This window comes from Rhopilema esculentum, chromosome 2 (assembly GCF_057945365.1).
Source record: "Rhopilema esculentum isolate cy_ngs chromosome 2, ASM5794536v1, whole genome shotgun sequence".
Taxonomy (NCBI): domain Eukaryota; kingdom Metazoa; phylum Cnidaria; class Scyphozoa; order Rhizostomeae; family Rhizostomatidae; genus Rhopilema; species Rhopilema esculentum.
Window position 1 is genome coordinate 3,096,993 of NC_142816.1, and position 20,533 is coordinate 3,117,525.

Consider the following 20,533-nt stretch of genomic DNA (forward strand, 5'->3'; position numbering starts at 1 on the left):
GGGCAAGCGTGGTTCATTGGGGGCTTTTGCACCCTAGCCTTTTACTAGCACCACCTCCGAGAAGCTTATTCCAGGGAAACTTGCTTTGTCTGAAAATCCCCAGAAATCCTTTTGTTTAAGTAAGAATCTCGTGTGCTATTTGCAAGAGTGAGCTGCCCCTCTTAATTTGCAAATTTATGTGCTAGAAGTAACTAAAAGTCGTTGTATGCTTTCCATGCTGTCATTGTATGTATTTCCGTGTTACATCTTTTACTGTACGAATTCTCTCAATAATTTTAGACAGAAATAGTTCGTTCACTTTATGTAAAGTAAGTTTGGTGATAGGCAGAGGTCACAATTTGGTCAAAAGCAAGAACCAAGAAAACAAAATATTCTTTAAGTAACTTTAAACGTGAATATTTGAATTTGAAATCAGTTGTCAATAAGAGCAGACAAGTGGAATCGAAAGGCAGAAGTCCCCCAGTATCCTTCTATTGACAATCTTGTCCGATTTCGACGCAAACAGTGTATCAGAAGAGAGGTCCATTTTTCCTGGTCCCTTCCCACTCCCATATCGTAATGAAACAAAAATATTCTGTGAGCGATAAAATAACCAGCCCATTATGAACCTTGTTTGTTTGCAACACAGATTTCTATTTTCGTTAATTATCTGTTCTGTAGTTCTGTTTCAAAGTTATTGATAAGGTGTGCTTCTGCTGAGAGAGGAAAAAAGGGGTTTTGATCAGAGGCCACAAAGGCCACATGCCCCAATTTTTCAGTCACATAATCTAAAAACCTATTTGCAGCTCACGGAGATGCTTCCCTTTACCCTGCATGTGCCCTTCGTTTGGCATAAAAAATCTTCGGCAAGTCTTTTAAGCTTAACAGCTGAAGCTACTTTCTTTGAGCTTTTATATTATTGACAAGTCGGGGTTTTATGATTGTGAATACCCTGTTTTCTCCTTCCATAGATGGTCAAAGGCGTGTGAAAATAATAAGCGATAACATGTTTCGCTTCAATTGAACTGCTTATGGCACAGTACAATGGCGTTTAAAAATTAGATAGTTTCTCAAGAAACATTCATCCTTAAAAAGGATCCTAATCAAAGTTAAAAAATTTACGGGTTTCTCGGCGAGTTGAAAAAGACTGATAAACGATTTATTTGTCATTTGATTTCAGTTTCTCTCTTGGTGACACCTTTTACATGAAACAAATATCATAATGAGCTGTCCCGAACAAAGCTATCTTAGCAGCGACCGTATCAAAACTTTTAGAAAAGCTCCCCTTTTTCTGAGATAGTGCCCCACCTACCCTGGGTACCAGACTCACTATATATAAAATCTATATAGCGTATGCCCCAGTGGTACCCAGGGTATGCCCCACCCTACCTTGGCGCCACAAACTCTGAAATGCGTTCCTGTGTTTCTGACAGACTATTTACAAAAATGAATTTTTGGGTGGGGGCTTATTGAAGGGGGGGGGCTTATTCGAGGAGAGGGCGTATTCGAGGGGAGGAGCTTATTTCAAAATTTAACATTTTCCTCAAAGGTCGACATAAGAACGACATAATTTTCTCAATAAAATAAGTTGAAAAATTAAAAAAAGGCTTTTCTGCAAAGGAAGCTTAACAGTCAATAATGATTTCTTCAATGACGATCGTCGCTTTTTTGCTTTTTGGTCTCCAGTCAAAGGAAGTAATACTGTATAGCTATTGTCCTGTGGGGGCTTCTTGAAATAAGATATTATTCTGCAATTATGCTTACTTTGAATAAGCCCCATGGGGGCTTATACGAGGGGGGTTAATTGATTTTATAGGTGAGGGCTTATTCGAAGGGGGGGCTTATTTGAGCGTGGGGCTTATTCGAGGATTTACGGTATTTCAAACTCAATGTCAGAACGAGCCAAACATGAATAAATCACTTGTAACAGTTAACCTCAATGATCAAGGTAAATTTGCAACCAAAACGCTTGGGCGTATTTTCGGAATCTTCAATTATTCAAATTGGTTCGCATTAGTCTGAGACTGAACATCTGACCTTAGGTTTCAGCTGAAAAATTTCCCACCACATACTGTCTTACAAGAGTGCATACGACAAATGGTGTGATATTATTTGACATCCGATGCATTTGACTATCGCTAGAGGAGCAATGGGGCTCGGTTACTTGGAAATAAATCGCAACATTTTTCAAGCCCGCTGATATGCGTGTCATATGTTTTCCCCTGCACAAACGGGTCTTGGACCCACCCACCTCTTGAACACCCCCCCCCCACCTCTTGAACCCACCTACCTCTTGAACCCACGAGTGTTTCCTCCCATCCACCTCCCAAGCAAGAGATGAGATGAAAAATCTCAAAGAAAATAATTGTCGGTAACATTTATAATAGTTAAAAATGTTAACATACTCGGGTCTACAGAACCTTGCAGCAGACAAAGTAAACAAATTTAATTTCGAGCAAAATATGTAGTATGCATACTCTGTTCCATAACGAGACAATAAAAACATGGTTTACTAGTGACGCAAATAAAACGAAGCACACAAAATTAAATATATGTTTGAATTCACAGGCGTTAAATACAATGACGAATAATTTACAATTGTCAGATAAAGTTAAGACCAATTCACAAGTTAATTACAAATTTACAATACACGATTCCATTTATATTGAAAATCTTGCCTTTTCAAAATTATTGATTATTTGTCCAAGGCAGTTTAGTTTGCATCTTGACTAGCAGTTTGTTATGTTTCGCACATAAGGGCATTAATAGTAACGGAGTAGTTAATTCGTAATGGCGTGTGACGTAATTTACTAAAGACGTAACATAAAGTTATTGATTATGACCTATGTAAAGGAAAAACATTATAAATTATGGTCTAGGACTCAGTTGAGAGCTTGAGCAGCCCACCATGGCAGAAAGTTTGAAGTGAGGTTAAAACTTTGAAGTGAGACTTGTTGGGTAAGCCGAGCACCTTGGGAAATCCCTATTTTTACACTCATTACGTAATTTTCGGTGTGCGGGTAGAATTTCAAAATGCATTTCTTTGCAAAGTATATTGAGGCTTTATCAACAATCATCTCCAAATTTCTATTCACAAAACACAATTGCTAGGTACTAAGTCACCCAGGGAAATGAACAATTTCTTCCAACAATTACCCCAAAAAACTAAGAGTGTCAAACTCAACATAAATGATAATATGGTTTAAAATGAGTGGTGTGAGCTTTATCTACAGAGGGTTATTTAATTGTTATCAATACAAGTTTCAATAGAAATTTAATTACTTTGCAAGCTACATTTTATTGTACCAGGATCATGGCGAGGCATGCAGGCCTTGAGTTCGACAAACCTTCCATAACTACAAATAACTCACTGCTCGATTGAACACGAAATACGATGTCAAAACATAGTCTCCAGAACACAAGTTTGTATTACCCCCCAACCAATATGCGAATATGTCGATAAATTATTAAGATATCGTGTACAATGTAGGGAAACAAATCCCAACTGGTTTCACTTCTCAAGTCTCTAAAAAGCGCCAGCACCAGTTAGTTGTAGGTTTTACAAACAGCTACTACTAGATTTTAGATCATTTCTGCTCCAATTCGTGAACTTTTAAAGAGCTCTGTAGTAGAAAAAAGGCTACTTCTTGTGTATCGGTTCTCTTTTCAAAGACAGGCTATAGTTTTCATCTTCAGAATTATAGCAAGCATTCAGCAAGAATTTTCTCATGGAAAGGCGGGATGATAACTGGTATTTCATCGCAGCGATTTGATATTGCCAAAACTGCAGCTCTGTGAAAGAACAACACAATTGGTTAAAAAAAATCACTGCAATTCTCTTGCACTACAACAGCAATTAAGTTCTTCAAATATAATATAAAGAAACGAGGGCACTTAGGCCGCACTGGGAACCGTTTGCTGATTGCAACACAATAGCGAATGAGCGATGAGATAAAAAATTTTAAACGCAAAGGCAAAAACCAGAGAGTATAAAAAAACACAAGTGTAGAATTACTAGAAACAGGAATTAAGTAGAAGGGACAGAGGTACAAAAAACATTTTTCTTTCTGGGAACCTGGGAAACAGGATAACAATTTTTCTGCTAGGTGAAGTATTGTGTACTATAGCTCTACCAATAGTATGCACCAATTGTTACGCAAGGGCTTCTAATATAATGGGTCTAGAGAAAATTTCCAATAAAATGTCTAATTTGGTTGATTATTGTCTCTGGAGAAGATTGACTATGCAAAAAAGTAAAAATGATTTGTGAACCAAATGAGAATATGTTGATTGACTGGCAGAAAACTTCAACCATAGATGGTGTTTTCCTACTTCATGTTGCAGCTTTATCTGTTAAATAAGTCCTGGACAAGGAAGTTGAAGGTTGCTTCCAAGTTTTACAATTTTTTTATATTTTTTAGAAAGGAGTAATAGTTTTTATAAAGGTTTCAAAAATATAGGTATAAACTTTTCTTTTGTATAAACTTTTGATCTGTTTTGTAAAAATCAAAAAAATATTTTTTGCTAATGCAAAAAACAGATGCTTTTTATCAAGTTTTGCTGAAAATTTTCTGCCAAGCCAAAAATTTTCTGGGAATCTAGTTCCCAGGTTCCGATACATTTTGCAGCTCTGAGAGGAGAATTCGCCTCTTCTGTCGTCAAGATAACTTCATTTTATAAAATCGAGGACTCACCTCATTTTAGGTAAGCATTTAGTCAAAGAATCCACTCGAACTAAGGTCATTGTATGATTCTATATAGATGCAAAATCAAATCCTATCGCTATATCTTACCTTTCTTATTAAATTTTGTTTCTTCTCCTTGTGGCTTTTCATTTCGTATTCTTTCTTCTAATTTTCGCGTCTCAGAAATATCTGTCTCCAATACTGGCAAAGCCTTAAAAACTCTCCCATCTACATTATTCGCTTCAGGCTCCTCATTCAAATCATTATCGTCACAATTCTTGGAGTCCTCAAAACTCGGGATATCGTTTTCTTCGGACACTGGGGCGCAGAGATTCTCTCTACTTGCATTCAAGTCTTCTGATGCCCGACTTGACCGCCCATTCTGTATGACAACACCACTGTCATTTGAATCATTCCTGGCGTGTGTTTTCTTTACGACTATGTCATTTCTACCTGACATAAGCGTCGCAGACGATACCGGTGTTTTCTCAGATTCAGAATTCGAAGGAATAACAGGAACTGGATATGTTGTCGGTGACAAATCGTACGAAGAGGTGCTACCTACTCCATGGTCCTCATATGTACAAATATCAGACAAGTCTGTTAGCTGATCTTCATTGTGATCCGACTCCTGTAAAATGCTAGATTTATCATTCTGAAGATAAGAGCACTTTTTATCTCTTGCAACCGGGCTTTGCTCAACTGTTTCTGTGTCAGAAAAAACAGGAACCTCGGGTACTTCCGGGTTTTCAAGATATTCATTTAGGGCCTCTAAGAACTCATCATCATTTCTTGATGCATTATATTTACTTCCTGTTTGGAACATAGCATTTGTCATTTTGGCTACTGATCTCCGAATACTTTCTCTCTCAAATTTATCTAACTGTCCTGCATCTTCATCTGAGATGCCTCTTTCAAAAGACAAAGACAAAGGTCTTTTCTTTGTAATGCCCTCTCCAGACATGGCACTGAAATTAACAAGTCCATTTTCTTTAGTGTCAATCGATTTCTCTCTTTGGTCGACTTCATCAACATCAGAAGCACGTGCATCTAAATTATTAAGTTTTTCAGTAACAGCAACTTTTTCAGCTGTCTCCTCTTCTTGAAATTTTTCATTTATTGAAGTATGATGATCACTACAAGACATATTGTCTTCATCTTCAGCTTCCTTTGCAGAAGCACTACATAAATCCGAAGCTTCATCTTGTCTCGGTTTGTCCTTCCCCTCGGCCTTAGTATTTTTATTAGTATTATCTGCTATCACTGCTTTCTCAAGTCGCTGTTTAGCAAGGGTTTTTCTTCTTCTCATTGCAAAGTAGGCCTGTGTTTGGGTAATTTGAGTTAGGAAGTCACCGAGAAATGGAATGCAGGGAGGATCGCTGACACTGCGAGTTAGTTCTGCTCTGTATACTGAGAAATTATCATTTTCTGACATCAAGCTTGAAAGTTCACCAAATAGCCTACAATAAAAATAAATGAGTAATTTTCACATGGACAAAGATTGGCAAATTATTTCATGTATGACCTAACGTATCCCACACTTACGCTTTGCACTGTGGGTGGGTCGCACTATACTCTGAAAGTTGAAGAATTTTTCTAAGTCCTTTTCAATAAAACCTCCAATTCTAAGCAATCATCTCCTAGCTTTTGGAATATTCGACTTGTGAACCTAAATTGTGAATTTTAATTTTACTTTCCTTTTATTTAATAATCATAGCCTTCAGACAGACAGTGTAGAAGGATAACATCAATTATTTTAACCTACATACAATTTGTGTTTTGTCATATAACCAAGGTTTATCTGAAATAAGATGTAAAACATGAATCTTATCACCCTTGACTAAAAGTTACAACGTCCTTGTTCGTGATCTTGATAAACCAATGGTGAACACGCCTTAGCAACAGTACTTGGCAACATCTTTATCATGCGTAACAAACACACGTGATAATTCACACTGTTGCCAGGGAAACATTATAGTTACAAGGTCACTAACAGCGAGGCCGGACTTCGCCGTAAAGAAAAAACAGGCCACGCCCTAAACGAAATTATTTTCTTATCTATAAGATTAGGCTCGCCAAAACACAAATTTTTATAACGAGGTTATTGGAAGATTTTCTTGACCCATTATAAATGGTATCCTACTTCGAATAGTTGCGCATCAAAGCAGTAAGGGAAGGATTTTGCATCAAATGCTAAATGGAGTATGCTGGTGTCTGGTATTAAGGATTCTTCTTGTATATCATGGGTAACAAGAAAATGTGAAATTTGTAGGCAAATTTGCAAGAAACGGGCGAACTACTGGACATGGTTCATTTGGACATATGCAATTTAGGATGGGGGAAGGGGCTAGCAGCTCAGCCAGAGTAGAGGTGGTGCTAAAGACCAAACTTCAATAACACAATCCTTATATGCTACATACCTGTGGGTGAAGGATAAACCAAACTACCGTCAGAAAAATTGCATGCATCTTAAACTGCTTTTTGGGTGAAGTTGTCGCAAAAACAGAATACCAGAAATTTGGGTGGCTTAAGACCTTCCTTGCCCCCCCCCCTCTCTGTACCATAAATACTGGTCAGAGGCATAGCCAGAGACTGTCACAAGACTTTAATTCACAGTATTCAAAACACTGGAACAATAAGAGCTTTCAGCCTAGAAGTTTTTATCTTTAGATCATTAAAAGATAGAGTTTAGTAAAATGAACGAACCGCAAGCGAGATATTGTTCTGGATGCATTAGGTGATCAGCACTTGCCTTAAAAGGGCTTTCTCGAGGTGGGCATGTATTTAGAGTTCAAAGATGAAAACTTCGAATACAAGAATAAGTAGTTTTGTAGCTAAACTTGGAAGAACTTTATTCAAATTGGCGCTTGTTAAACCAATAAATACACAAAATATGGACGGCTTCTGAATGCATTATTAGTCCGGGCTAGGTGTTTATTTCTAATATTTCCCGGAAATTATTTAAGAGGGAAGTTTACGGTGAGAGCAATGAAGCCAAAAAAGGGAAAATCATAAGCAGGTGAGAAGAAGAATATCGCTTTAAGCATGGAAAATGTTAATGTGAGGCAAAGCTTTGTTAGTATGGATCAATAATTGAAAACCGCTAAACTATCACCTTTTCCGCCTTGCTCGGACATGTTTCCAGCTTGTTTCCAGTCGGTAAATTGGTGTACACTGAAGGCCACCAAGAACAGCTTTTAAAGCATCGTAATTTTTGAACTGTCGACATTTGGCAGCGAGCTGGAATTATTTAAAGGATAAACAAACTAACAACAAAGTAATCTTTCAACAGAAGTCGAAATATATGTCATAATAGTTCTGGAATTAACTGGATCTCGCATCACTTGTCGACCGATTTCGGTATAATAGTGAAGGAAACTTTACTACATAAATTGCAGTCGAAAGATTTTAAGAAAATGATTGTCGACTTTTAAAACTTTTAACTTTTGAAAACAAAACAATCTACAAATAGTTTTTTCCCATTCATAAGCTTAATTCTGAGCCATGATAACTAGCAAAATTTTTTTAAATGTAACATTATCTGATATGACCCATCAATTCTCCATTGGCCTAACCAAAAAGGCAACCAATGTTATTATTGGAGTATAGTATTGAATACAAATATGTTGGACAAAGTCAAGTTTCGTGATGAAAATATAAAAAACATCAATCTGGCTGCCAGGATGGCTCAGTGGTTAGGTTCGCAGATAACAAATCCAAAGATAACTTTTCTTTGTACCTGATTATGCTCGAAATGTCAAATTTATATCAAACTTTCAAATGTACAAATTGTTATTGAACCATATCAATTTTTGGTATTCATTCATCTACGTACAACACGCTAAACTAAATTGATTATCAAACAGATCAAAAGATCTGTGGTTTGAGTTCTTGACATGACCAAACTTCCACCTAAAAGTGAGGAGAGTCAAAAGCTCTCTGAAATTTCAGGTGTTGGAAACACGAGGTGTGGTCACATCGAGGGAAGGACCAGGACACTGTACCATGAGCACAGCCTCGCTGTGTCCTAAACCCTATTATCGGAATCTAGGAAGTAGCAAGTGCAAAATACAAATAAAGAACTACCTTGATCATCTTTGAGATGGCTTTGGCTCTCAGATATGCAGTTTCTTCTACTAGGATACTCGTGGCAACCAACATGGCAACTCGATTAAAGAATTCAACCATATTCATAACATTTGGAGACGTGACATACTGGAAGACAAAAGATTATATTTTAACATAAAGTTACCCTTGTACAGCACACTGGCTAATCGATTAAAGAGTAGATGTAATTAAATTTCGATATTTGTCAACAAAAGATGTGTATAAAGCCTCATAAAACACTAGCAAAATATCAGGAGAGTATGGTGAAATTTAATAATTCTTATAATCTAGCATTTTAACAATTTTAATTTTTTTTCTGTTTCTCAGAGCATTAAATGACAAAATAAGGATCGAAAAAGTGAAACTTGAAAATATACATCCCATTGTGGATGAAAAAAGGCCGATCAGAAATGCGAGCACGTGAAAGGTAAGTTTACCCAATCAATGCCGGATACCTAGATAAGATATTACCAATTGATCCCAAGGGTAAAAAATACCTCTTTCTGTCTCCAAAATGGCAAGTTGTTAACTTTTCGGGCACTGCCAATTATTAGAAACATCGCCATTGTAGTTTTTAGTACAATCTGGATTTTCAAGTAAATGTTGCCCAGTGGCAGAATCACGTTTTAGTTGTTGTTTTTGATTTGCAAGACTGAGGAGGCTGTTCTCTCAGAGGGTGGGTTTTGTTTCTTATGCTAGAAGGGACATGCTGTTTTATTCTATCCTCCAGTCTTTGGGCTGTGCATCTTACGCAGCCAGAATTATACTGGCACGTAAGCCCATAAATAACAAAACTCGTATGTTTGGTAAGAACGCAATCCTTTTGAATTGACGGATGAAAGGGTCATAATAATAATAATAATCGAATGTTTTAACAGGACAATATATACTGTTATCATTAGGGTCCTGATACTTGATAAATCATTAGGGTCCTTGATCGTTACAAAAATTTTCTACTTTAAAAGACGATCGCCCTCCATTTTATAGCTTATTTGCTAATGGCTTTTTGCGAATGGCTATGAAAAACAAACTACCTTATTGATAGACATCCATCCACAGTTTGCTAATTCTTGCCACGTGATCCGAATCAGCAACTCCTTGTCAATCAAAGCAAGCTCCTCTGCAATATCTTGCACATTGAAGTCTGTGAGTTTCTGAGACAATAGATCGGCCTCTGCGGAGACATCCGAATGGCAGCTGTTTAGACTACTGTACGATTCAGAGCTTTGGAAATTGACGTATTTGTCCTGATTTAGGCCACAAACGACAGGTGAAAGAAGCTTCAATATAAATCGTCTTCCAGGTGAACAACCTACAAGGAAATTGATTATTTATCGACTGGCTTTAATAAAAACTTGTTTTCAATTCCACTTTGTTCTTACTCTAGTGTCTCTATAATAGAAGGGGGTGTTCATTCCGACCGATTTTCAATAGAAGGGGGATGCTAATAGAAGGGGGTGTTCATGTCGACCAGTTTTCAATAGAAGGGGGTGCTAATAGAAGAGGGTGTTCATGCCGGCAATCCTTCTTTGAAATCGAAGTACCTTTTAGAATATACTCTCAAAATTTGGTTTCAGTTTCTTGCATAGTTTTAGAGAAAATTACAAGATAAATCAAATTTACAGCTTTTAACTTCCAAGTCAAAAATTATCGGTTTCCTTTGTACGGTTGAGATTTTACAAAAAACTATGGACAGCAACGAATAATGAAAATCAAATGACTTCATTTGTAAAATTTAACAGAAAGGGGTTGCTAATAAGCGACAGGTGGAGGGCAAATTCTTCTGAAATTAATACACGGGGGCCCGTCTATTGGAGACACTAGAGCATGTAACTTGGTGAATGATGTGAAATGTTGAAAACCCTCAGGTTCAATGAGCTTCAAAAAATTGAGCTCCAATACAAATGCAATTAGATATAGATATTTAAAAGAAATAAAATAAAATCAACATAGAAACGATTAAAACTGCTATTTCTACATCATCTTTGAATTTTTTGGTAAAGATGCTTGAACCTTTCTCAAAAATGGATCCGCTATAGTACAAACGATCCGTTGCAAAACAATACGATACAAAAAAATGCAATACAGCGCAACATACAACAATATAATACTGTGCACTATTATACAGTCAATTGATAACAATAATAGCAAAGTGACACAAATATAACGCAACAAAAGGTTATGCAACACAAATGCAACAGAATGGAGCACAATGGAACACAATATAATATAATACAATACAATACGATACAATGCAATATAATACAATACAATACAATATCATCCAAGCAAATTAATGCAATATATGCGAAACAAAATGTTAATTATGTACAAGACTTGTTTTCTTAGGAAGAGGCAACGTCAAAGTGCTTTATATTTCAGGACAAAAGTCAGTTTTGGGAGCCTCTAAAACGAGATGCGATCTTCAAGTTGCTGCAGATATGGCAACTAGTCTTGTAAACAATTTCTACATTTCTTTATATTTGGGGATTCCCTATACCACATTTCATATCATTCGATTAATTTGCTGCAAGCTGAACCTGAAACTGCAGCTGATATATTCTCTAGCTTGTGCAGAACAATAAAAACTGCGCACCGCAAACCTTCTGCATCATACAAGCTAAATCTTGATCGCTGCTTCTACATGCGATTTGTATATACAGAATACTTCAATAACAAATCTAATTTCGTTGCAATTTTGATCTTAAGCTCTTTGCATTCGCAAAGCTTTTAGAAAAGAAATATCAATGAAAACGCTTAATCTACAAAAAATTCAAATACAAACCAAAAATCAATTTTAATGCCAGGAAGGCGTTTTACAAAACAAAATATTTACCAACGGCGGGAAAAACAGAAGTGAGTCTTTCAATCGGAGCTTTTTTCACCGCTAACTTTAAAACCCAATTAAGATATATGAAAATTAATTATTTATCTAAGGGACATCTTTTACATAGTATCGTACAACGATTTAGCCTGCAGTGCGAAGGAAAGTATTCAAACATACTTGGTTGTCTGTCATCTTTGAATGCCAGCGCAGTGTCACTCATCCGCCGTTCCAGCACCGAAGGCTGCCCCTTCGCATTACCGAGAAACTTTGCGACAACGATACTGCAGGTGCTGCATGACTTTCTATTCAACGTGCCGTCGAACTCAGATATTTCTATGCCTACAAGTTGAACAGAAAATGGTTATTGTAAGGTCACTGAAGTATTATAAAACAAGAATACTTAGAGATCTATAAGTTTAAGAAATTTTCAAGCGTATAAAAACTTCTGTCCATGAAAAGGGGCAGGCATTTATTGAAGGGGTCAGCCATCAACGATAAGGGGACTGCTTCTAGTTGCACCCCTCTTTTTACCTCCAACGTTATCTATCAAGCGGTGATTCGTGCACTCAATGGAATTTCTTCCCTTTTCGGTTGTGTTTGTTGAATAACTAGATTTTTTCCTCTGTTTTTTTCTACTAAACCGGGGTTAAACAAAACAGTGTGAGCACGGGTTTTCAAATAAACTGCTTTAACTGCAGAAAAGCGAGGCATTACAATTGTTTCTCTTAAACTACTGGTTAGTAGGCCTAGACACCCTTGGACGTGGTGTTGCTCTTCTTCTGGCTGCAGAAAAGCTTCAGAGACTTTCTAATCTGAGAACTGTATGGGCGTGGCTGGTTTGTGTGCTCCTATGACCATAATGGGTTACTAAATAAGGAATCAAAACAAACCAATATCCTATACAAATTACCTAAAGGGAAATATCTTGCTGAAACAGACCAAAATCCTCAGATACGATGACTCGGCAACCCAGAAACCCAACCGCATATTCGGAACATTTTAACAGAATACAAGGACAATTCACCAGCATATGGCGACATGCCAAACAACACCATCTTACACAAGACATCAAAACACCACCTTGGTAAAAGCATAATTGGTAAGCGGAACTTATAAAAACAGGAACAACTTGCAGTCTGCAGGTACCACAAGGAAGCAAAAGGGGACGGTCTGGGTTTGAATACGATAACGAAACTCGCAAAATATTTTTGTTCTACCGATTTAAGATGTACCAAATTCGTAAAACAGATATCTGACAAAATTTAATAGATTCTGAAGTAACATGCCGTAACCACAGAGTTCAAGACAAGACAGACCCTCTAAGAGTAAAAAGGGTGAAGACAAGGGCTACATGATTGTAAAGAAAGCTGTAGATGGAAAATAGATATGGGGAGGAATTTCTCATATATATTTTCATGCTAGCGAGAATTAGTATACTCTTTTTTTAAGAACAATTTTATAAGAACACGAGCGTCAAGATTGGTCAAAAGTCAAGAACAAATTAAGAACAAACTGAGGCTGAGCTTCTACAACGTTTATCCTCAAAATCAAGAATTTTGACACGTAGAATTTGTCGGTGAATATTCAAACCTGTCGGCAAATGAGGGTTGTCTCACTTATTTTGTTGGCAAATAAGCCTGCCTACCTCCCTAGAGTGAAAAAGCTAGCACTCGAACTACTTACACCCTGTTAAATTAAGAACAAATTAAGAACAATCCAGCCTCAGATTTTCAAAAAAATTAAGAACAGTCAGCCTGAACTTAAATTTATTGGTTCTTATAAAAAAAGAGTGTATTCGAATTTTGACAATGAGACCTCAAACTATGAAAAAACATACAGCAACGACCATTGTGAAAATTTCTCACTAGAAAAATTGGTCATAGATGCAAACAAAGACACCGAGACACGATATAAACCGACTTTTAATAATAGTTTATTATATGAAAGCTAGAACAGACCCTAAAATTCTTTATTATTTGCAGGAAAGTCTAATCTGAAAAATATTAAACTGCTAATTACTGACATACGCAAAGCCTAGAGCTACCAATGTCATGGGTCTATCTAAGCACTTTGGTCAATACTTTCTTCCAACCTTCTACATCTAGAAAGTTGAAATCCTGCAGGAACCACTAGGCGATAATACCGCCAACTCACGACAAAAATGATCTAATGTTAGCAATGAAATCAGATAAAAATCTTATGATCCAAGCTTATTATGAGGACAAGAACTTTAAATTAATCCCGAGGACCTTAACCTGATTATCTCAGCTCTACGCATCGGCCCAAGCTGAGTCCATCTGCTACGACGGCTCTTCCAATCTCAAACTTCAACATAAGACGTGAAATGGAAAGCATATCAACAGCGGATTATACTATAAACGGCAATCTAAAAGGATATTGCATTTCAAAGCACCTGCGAGCATGGCTGAGAGAAGATTCGGCAATTGAAGCTGGGAACGGTTTCTTTCTTTGACGGTTAGAGTAGGGACGCGCTATGACAGGTACAATTATGAAGTTCGTAATAAGCGGGGTTCGCAATAGTAGGATTCAACTGTATATTCTAATAATGGTGGGTAAGGGTTCCTAAGCGCTTGAAGACCAGCGACACTGCCCCCATGTCTGCCTTCTGCTTGGCCGCGCTAGTCTACTTCTCAGAGGTGGCGCCAGAAATCTTCCGAAAGAGGGGTTGGAGCTTCCGACAGGAAGGCTAAAATGACTAAAATAAGCAGTTTTCGTACGTTATTTTGTCAAATTTGCTCCGACAATAACCTAAAATTTCCTCCGATCAGGGGGGGGGGCTAGATGCTTCCGACGGAGGGGCTGTAGCCCCCTAGCCCTTCACTGGCGCCACCACTGCTACTTCTCCAAACTGTCTGATGAGGCCAACAATGAGCGAGAAACTTGGATTCCTAACAAAAACTGTCACCGTAACTATCCCTAACGAACGACATCAGCCGGTTTGGGGTAGTGTTAATTCTACCAATAACGGAAAACAGTTGCAAAATGAAGAACTTTGGCTAGATTAAAATGCGCGTTGTCGAAACCTCCCCAATACATCACATTTCCTAAAATAAATTATATGTTCCCCTAACACACTCCTTTTCTGTAAAAACATTGTTTATAAGAATATTGAGGCTCACAATCATCAAATTTTAAAAAATTTAATATGAATATTGCCCGGCTTCAGTTCGCATAATTGTGTCTCATTTTTTCAGCAGTTGCCTGTTTCACAATGTTCATAAAACGGAATCGCAGAACTGACATATGTCGTTTCACAAGAATGTCTGTCATATGTTTTTTATTCGAGAACGGACGATGTTCCCCTGAAACCATATCAGATTTGAAAAAGTAACAATACTTTGAGAATACATTCAGGCTCAAAACGAGAATTTCAAAAGAATATCCAGGCTGAAAAAATTTATAAAACATGAGGGTAGAAGCCCTAATGAAAAAGAGGCCACCACTAGCACTGTATAATGACAGCCATATTGATGAAAAAGATGAATGAATTGGACAGTATCCTGCTGATCACAACGTCAAAGCTTAAATAGTATTGAAAAACTACCAGTAAAGCATTGTTTTATCAGAAAAATGCGTGGGATGCGAGCACAGAACATATAAGTATCTGGATTGTAAAGGCGAGATTTCTGAAGCGAATTCTCAAAAGAAAACAGGATTTGTGAGAAGCTAGATTGAGAAGTATTCAAAATGTGGCAGAATGAAAAACTAAACACCATAGATATCTATACAAATTCGTATGTTAAACAAAAAAGATGTCAAATTCAGCAGTAACTGAAATTGAAACAAATAGATTTAGAAAGATATGAAAAACGAAAAATTGAATGGTTATAATTGTTTTTGACACATCAGAACTGACTCTCCAATGACAGACAAATAAAGATTGCTCAATAAAGAATTGTTGGCAATTAACAATTATGAAACGCTGTCAATCTAAGATCATAATATGGTGGAAACTGGTAATCGTAAAGAAAGTTTTTAAGTATTCAAACCAAAAGCAGATGACATTTCATATAGATTTATAAAGAATGCAGCAAATATTGAGGTTATCACTGTAGGTAATGAGCAGAACCTTCTTAAGAACCCTCCTAAGAACAAGCAAGACAGGCTTCTTGTTTCTCTGTTTTCACAATGACGGTGTAATAAAAGAACTGTAAATATCGCTTTGTAATGCAAAGAGTGGTGGGGAGATGTTCTTTGAAAGTAATCTTAGGAAAAAATCCCAATTTTTCTTTATGGCAAGTATTTGATAAAAAAACAAAATTTGCTCTTTGTGACCAACTGCCATTAAATACTCAAAACATTTCCATCATCAGATGAAAAATTAGAAGAAGAAGCAATGTTTTTCTAGAATTTTTCTCTGATGTTAAAAAACTGAGCAGATTTTGTCAGTAAATCAACCATGCAACCACAAATGACTTGCAAAACTGTTGTTTAGAGGTCTTAGAAACAATATATAGTATGAATATGTAGAAAAATGAATCATGAACAACCCAAGCCTTAAACCATAAAAATATAAGAACATCTGGTTCTTAAAAACAAGAGAGTGACTGAGTCTTGAGGAAAGAAAATGATAAGAAGTCAATTGAAAAGCTTAGTGATATTTCTGTTAAGATCATTCTCCAACAAAGAATGCAAAGAATGGTGGAATGAATGAAATATGCTTGCATAAGCAGTCACAGAATAGATTCCACCAACACAACGAAGGACATCATTATGCAATGATGGCCCATCTTAACTTTGTGCAAATAAGCAACATAAATAATTAATCATATACCTAATAATCATAAAAATCTGCTAGATCAAACCTTTCCAAGATCAAAAACACAGTTCTTTGTTATCTAGATGAGTGTTTGCACAATAGGCACCATATGGTAGGTGAGAAAAAAGGGCAAATACAGAATTCATTATCATTGGAAAGTAGCCTTTTAACTTGACTGGCCTCCCTACATGCTAACAGGCATTAAGTCGAAACAAATCATCATTTTTCAATGAAAGAGCATACAAATTATTTGAAAAATCCAGAAGATGCTTTTCATGCTTGATTTTTATATAAACAAGGATAATACAGCTCCAAGTGGGAACTCAAAAAAGAGATAATGTTTATGTCTATGTGTAGCCTGCTGTGTTTCAAAATAATTTCAAAAATCACCACACAGTTTAAGGTTGACTGTTTCTCACACATCACAGTGTTGTATATATATAAACAAATAAATTCTAAGGAAGAGCACATACCAGTCATTGGGTTTTAATGCCAATGATTATAAACATAGAGAGACCCAAAAAGCACCCTTGTGGTCTAATCATTTATTGCCAAGTTTACCATGAATGAACAATTTTGGTCCATATTTCAACAATTTGAATCCATTTATGACAATTAAGTTATATAAGATCAAACCAAACATAGTTACATTAATTGAAAGGGGAAATAAAAAACTAATATTTTTGGTCATCATCCAGGACAATATCTACAAATTCAAACAAAATACCATACAAGGGGTTTGACTTTTTTGCCTAGAGTCCTTTTGAGATAACATCATCTTGTTGGTTAAATTATCTGGTAGAGTTTTGGTAGACAAAACTACGTAAATAGACTTGAATGCAAAATAGATGAATAAATACCTTCTTCCACTTTTGGGAGTGAGCACATTGAACAAGAATTCTTCTTCACAGATGCAGTCAAACTTTGTGATCTCTTTCTTGCATCTTTGATAAATGTCTTCTTTCCTTGGCTGCTTGGCTTTGCAAAAGTGTTTACAGATGGGCTTCTGGGACAAGATGCTTTCTCTTGCTCAACAGTGTCTGCATTTAGAGCTGTATCTGATGGTGCTCTCTCAATTGGAAAAGGTCTGGGTATTTTATGTTGCATTGTACCAAGAGGCCTTTCACTCTTTTTCCTCATGAACCTTTTAATTGCCTTCTTGTTTGGCAGTTTTAATGCATTCAGAAATTGTGGAATAGTTGTTCTCCTTTTCTTACCTTTGTCAGCAGGATTTGCACTGACTAAAACTTCCACCATTCTTTTGTTGCTTAGGATAGGTGGTGCTGCAAGCCTGATATCATCATCTTTCAAGGTGTATTCTGGACTTGTGCCAGGTTTGGCAAAGTCCAACTGGGGGTCAGCCAGTGACTCCTGACTGCTATCAAACGGAAACTGATATGCACATCCTTCACTTGGTTCACCTGGATCACTCTTCTGTCTATCTGCATCACTTAAAGTTCTTCTCCTTGGATGTGAATCAAATGAGAGCTTTCTTCTTAAAGACCTAGCAGCACCAATTGACCTCCTTGTGGTTATTCCTCTTATCAGTTCTTGGAAATGTTTCTTTGCATCATTTTTTCTGTTAAACTCAACATTACTTGGTTGAGCTCGCAAGCATGCAATATCCTCTTCAATTTTTGCTTCTTCTTCGTTTCTCGCATGTGAAACTTCATCTTTCAAATTATTGCAGGAAAGAACGTAGCTTACATCAGAGCTATCAAAATTTACCAGCAGGTCGGGGTTTTGATCTGGTGCATAGAGAGACACGGACCTACGTCCAATCTTTCGCGACCGACATTTTAACCTCATTGGATTAAATCCATATTCCTCGTCTGGGGTAACATATATTTCGTCAAGTTCTAATTTTATCTGCTCTAATTTTCCCTGACAAGGTAAAGATGGTGCTCTTCTATGTTTCGGCTCGAAAAAATTGTCTGGCATGGAACCTCTGGGCCAATCCAAACTCTTTGAGAGTGTCTCCCCCTCAGGAAATCCGCTATCAGTCAAATTTTCTTCTGTTGTGATTATATCCCCTGCATGATCTATTAGAGAAATCGGCCATAATGCAGACAAGGTCTGGCCAAGATTCAAAATAGGTCTGATGCTCTTTCGAATGTCTTCGTACTCGTCGTCGCCAAGCTCATCGCCATCAGTTTCTGAGTCGCTTGAGACATAATTCCTTTCGTTTTCGTCTTCGAAATCCCTTTCATTATACCCTGATTCCATTTTGCGAAAAATTTTAATTCTAAATTGTGGCTACGAGTGGCAATCAGTTTTCAAGTGTTCAAGATTATGTTGTCCCTCTCGATGCCTTACAGGACACGACACGTTATCAATAACAACCGGACCGCCAAGTGAAATAAGCGTCTATTTTCTATTCGAAATCCAAAAATAAAAATATTCAGAACCGCCTTGGTAGCTGAAATATGTACCCTTCACATTCACAGTTTCTAGATTGGATTGTCTGATACTCCAGCACACAGTTTCGACTCATTTATAGACAGAAAACTAGGCGCGCAAAATGCCAAAAAATTCACTCACGGTCCCTTATTAAAACTTGCTTGATACAAGTTACTGTGATGTGCTTTCAATTGTGAAATGAATCCTGATCCATGCTTTTCATAAAAACAATTATCATTCATTGAGTTGATCCTGTCACACTTTCGTCGTAAGTTTTATATTGTTTCCAAAAATATACACACGCCACCAACAGGAAAAGAGTGTTTGGGCCTAGTCACATCAGAGGTGTGTGTTGACCATACGACGTTGATTCCCAGTATTTTCACTCCATTGACATAAAAAGTGGATTCATCTTTGCCTGATTAACCACTCGTGATGTGGCTTATTCTGTCATTACCACATTTCAGCATAGATCTCTCCATACTTGCCATTGGTGGGAGGGTCATGATCACAAAACATGACTAAAACCGCACTATTTTCTTTTTGTGTTGTACTTCTGCCAAGTCCACTACAATGTCATCCTTCTACAGATGATAATCAAACTAGATCCTAGGCCCCCTCCTTATCAAAAATATCAGTCAGACATATGACATTTAGCAAGAAAGACTTCTCACATCTATTTTATTGGTCAAGTTAATGAAATTCAAAATGGTAGATAGCCAGGTGCTCAAAGCATCCCGCCCCTTTGTGTGTCACAAGGAGGGGTTCCGGCATTTATTACGAAGAGTTTGGATTAAGAGTGACGCAATAAAAATCAATTTGAGAAATTTGTTACCGATACCGACGTCACAACAACTCTTATCACCAAAATTAGCCGGGTGACAGATATGGTTCAGTCCTCAGCACAACGAACCATAATTAATTGTCAAATAAGGAGTGATTTAAAGGTTTCACTTGGGATTTTTCTGAAATGTCCTTATCTCCTGCTTTTCGGAAATTATTCTCAGTTTCTTTATCATGTATTCATAAATACCACCATTTCCATTCGATAACAATTGCCTAAGGGGCTAGGATCACTGATCCTTACCTTTCAATCAATCAAACAATTTCAGGTACAGTGTTCGTGGCTATTTGACCTAGTCGTTAGACCCGTCGTTGGATATTACCGGAAAATTCTTATTTCAATAGAACAGCATTCCAGATGGAGGATCTAGCCACAAGCGTGAACCAAAATGGGGAAGGTCCCGGGACCGCGTACCAGTCTAAAACTGCAGGTGCTGAAATGGGCGTGCCCGAAAATTTTTTGAGGCCACGCCTTCTAGAACGCCGGAAAACGTCCCTTTTAGAAAATACTTGCTTAATTCTATCAAATTTTTATAAACAGTCTGGTTCAGAGAAGATATCAATGACTTGACAAATAGCTAAAATTAGCTTGATGGTAGTAAAACACCAAGCTAACCAAGTTAGAAAAATACATCATATCTTTAAAGAGGATAGCACATCTAGAGAATGAATAAAAATGGTTCCCAATCAAGAAAAACTGCCACTACATAGAGGTAAACTATCCAAAGTTGTGTTAGAGTAAGCCTTCGAATAAATTTTCTAGCCTATTATTGCAAAAAGTGGGGGGCTATAGCCCCTGCTAGCCCCAGCAAGGTACATGGGAAGGTCTTAATGTTCACCCATAATTTCCACCGGATAAATTCCTACCCTCACCCATGTTCCCAAGACCCTTGGCAGCTCACACACAACAAT

At 37.1% G+C, this 20,533-nt stretch overlaps 1 protein-coding gene across 1 annotated transcript; it reads right to left on the minus strand.

Moving 5' to 3' along the window:
- Positions 1-2,341: 2,341 nt before the first annotated feature.
- LOC135695282 (uncharacterized) lies at positions 2,342-19,437 on the minus strand. Its single transcript, XM_065214288.2, has 7 exons — positions 17,239-19,437; positions 11,776-11,937; positions 9,806-10,083; positions 8,751-8,879; positions 7,780-7,904; positions 4,773-6,124; positions 2,342-3,771 (listed from the first exon to the last, which is right to left on the minus strand). The coding sequence occupies exons 1-7, from the start codon at positions 18,602-18,604 to the stop codon at positions 3,620-3,622; spliced, it is 3,564 nt and encodes a 1,187-aa protein (XP_065070360.2). The 5' UTR covers positions 18,605-19,437; the 3' UTR covers positions 2,342-3,619.
- Positions 19,438-20,533: the final 1,096 nt, after the last annotated feature.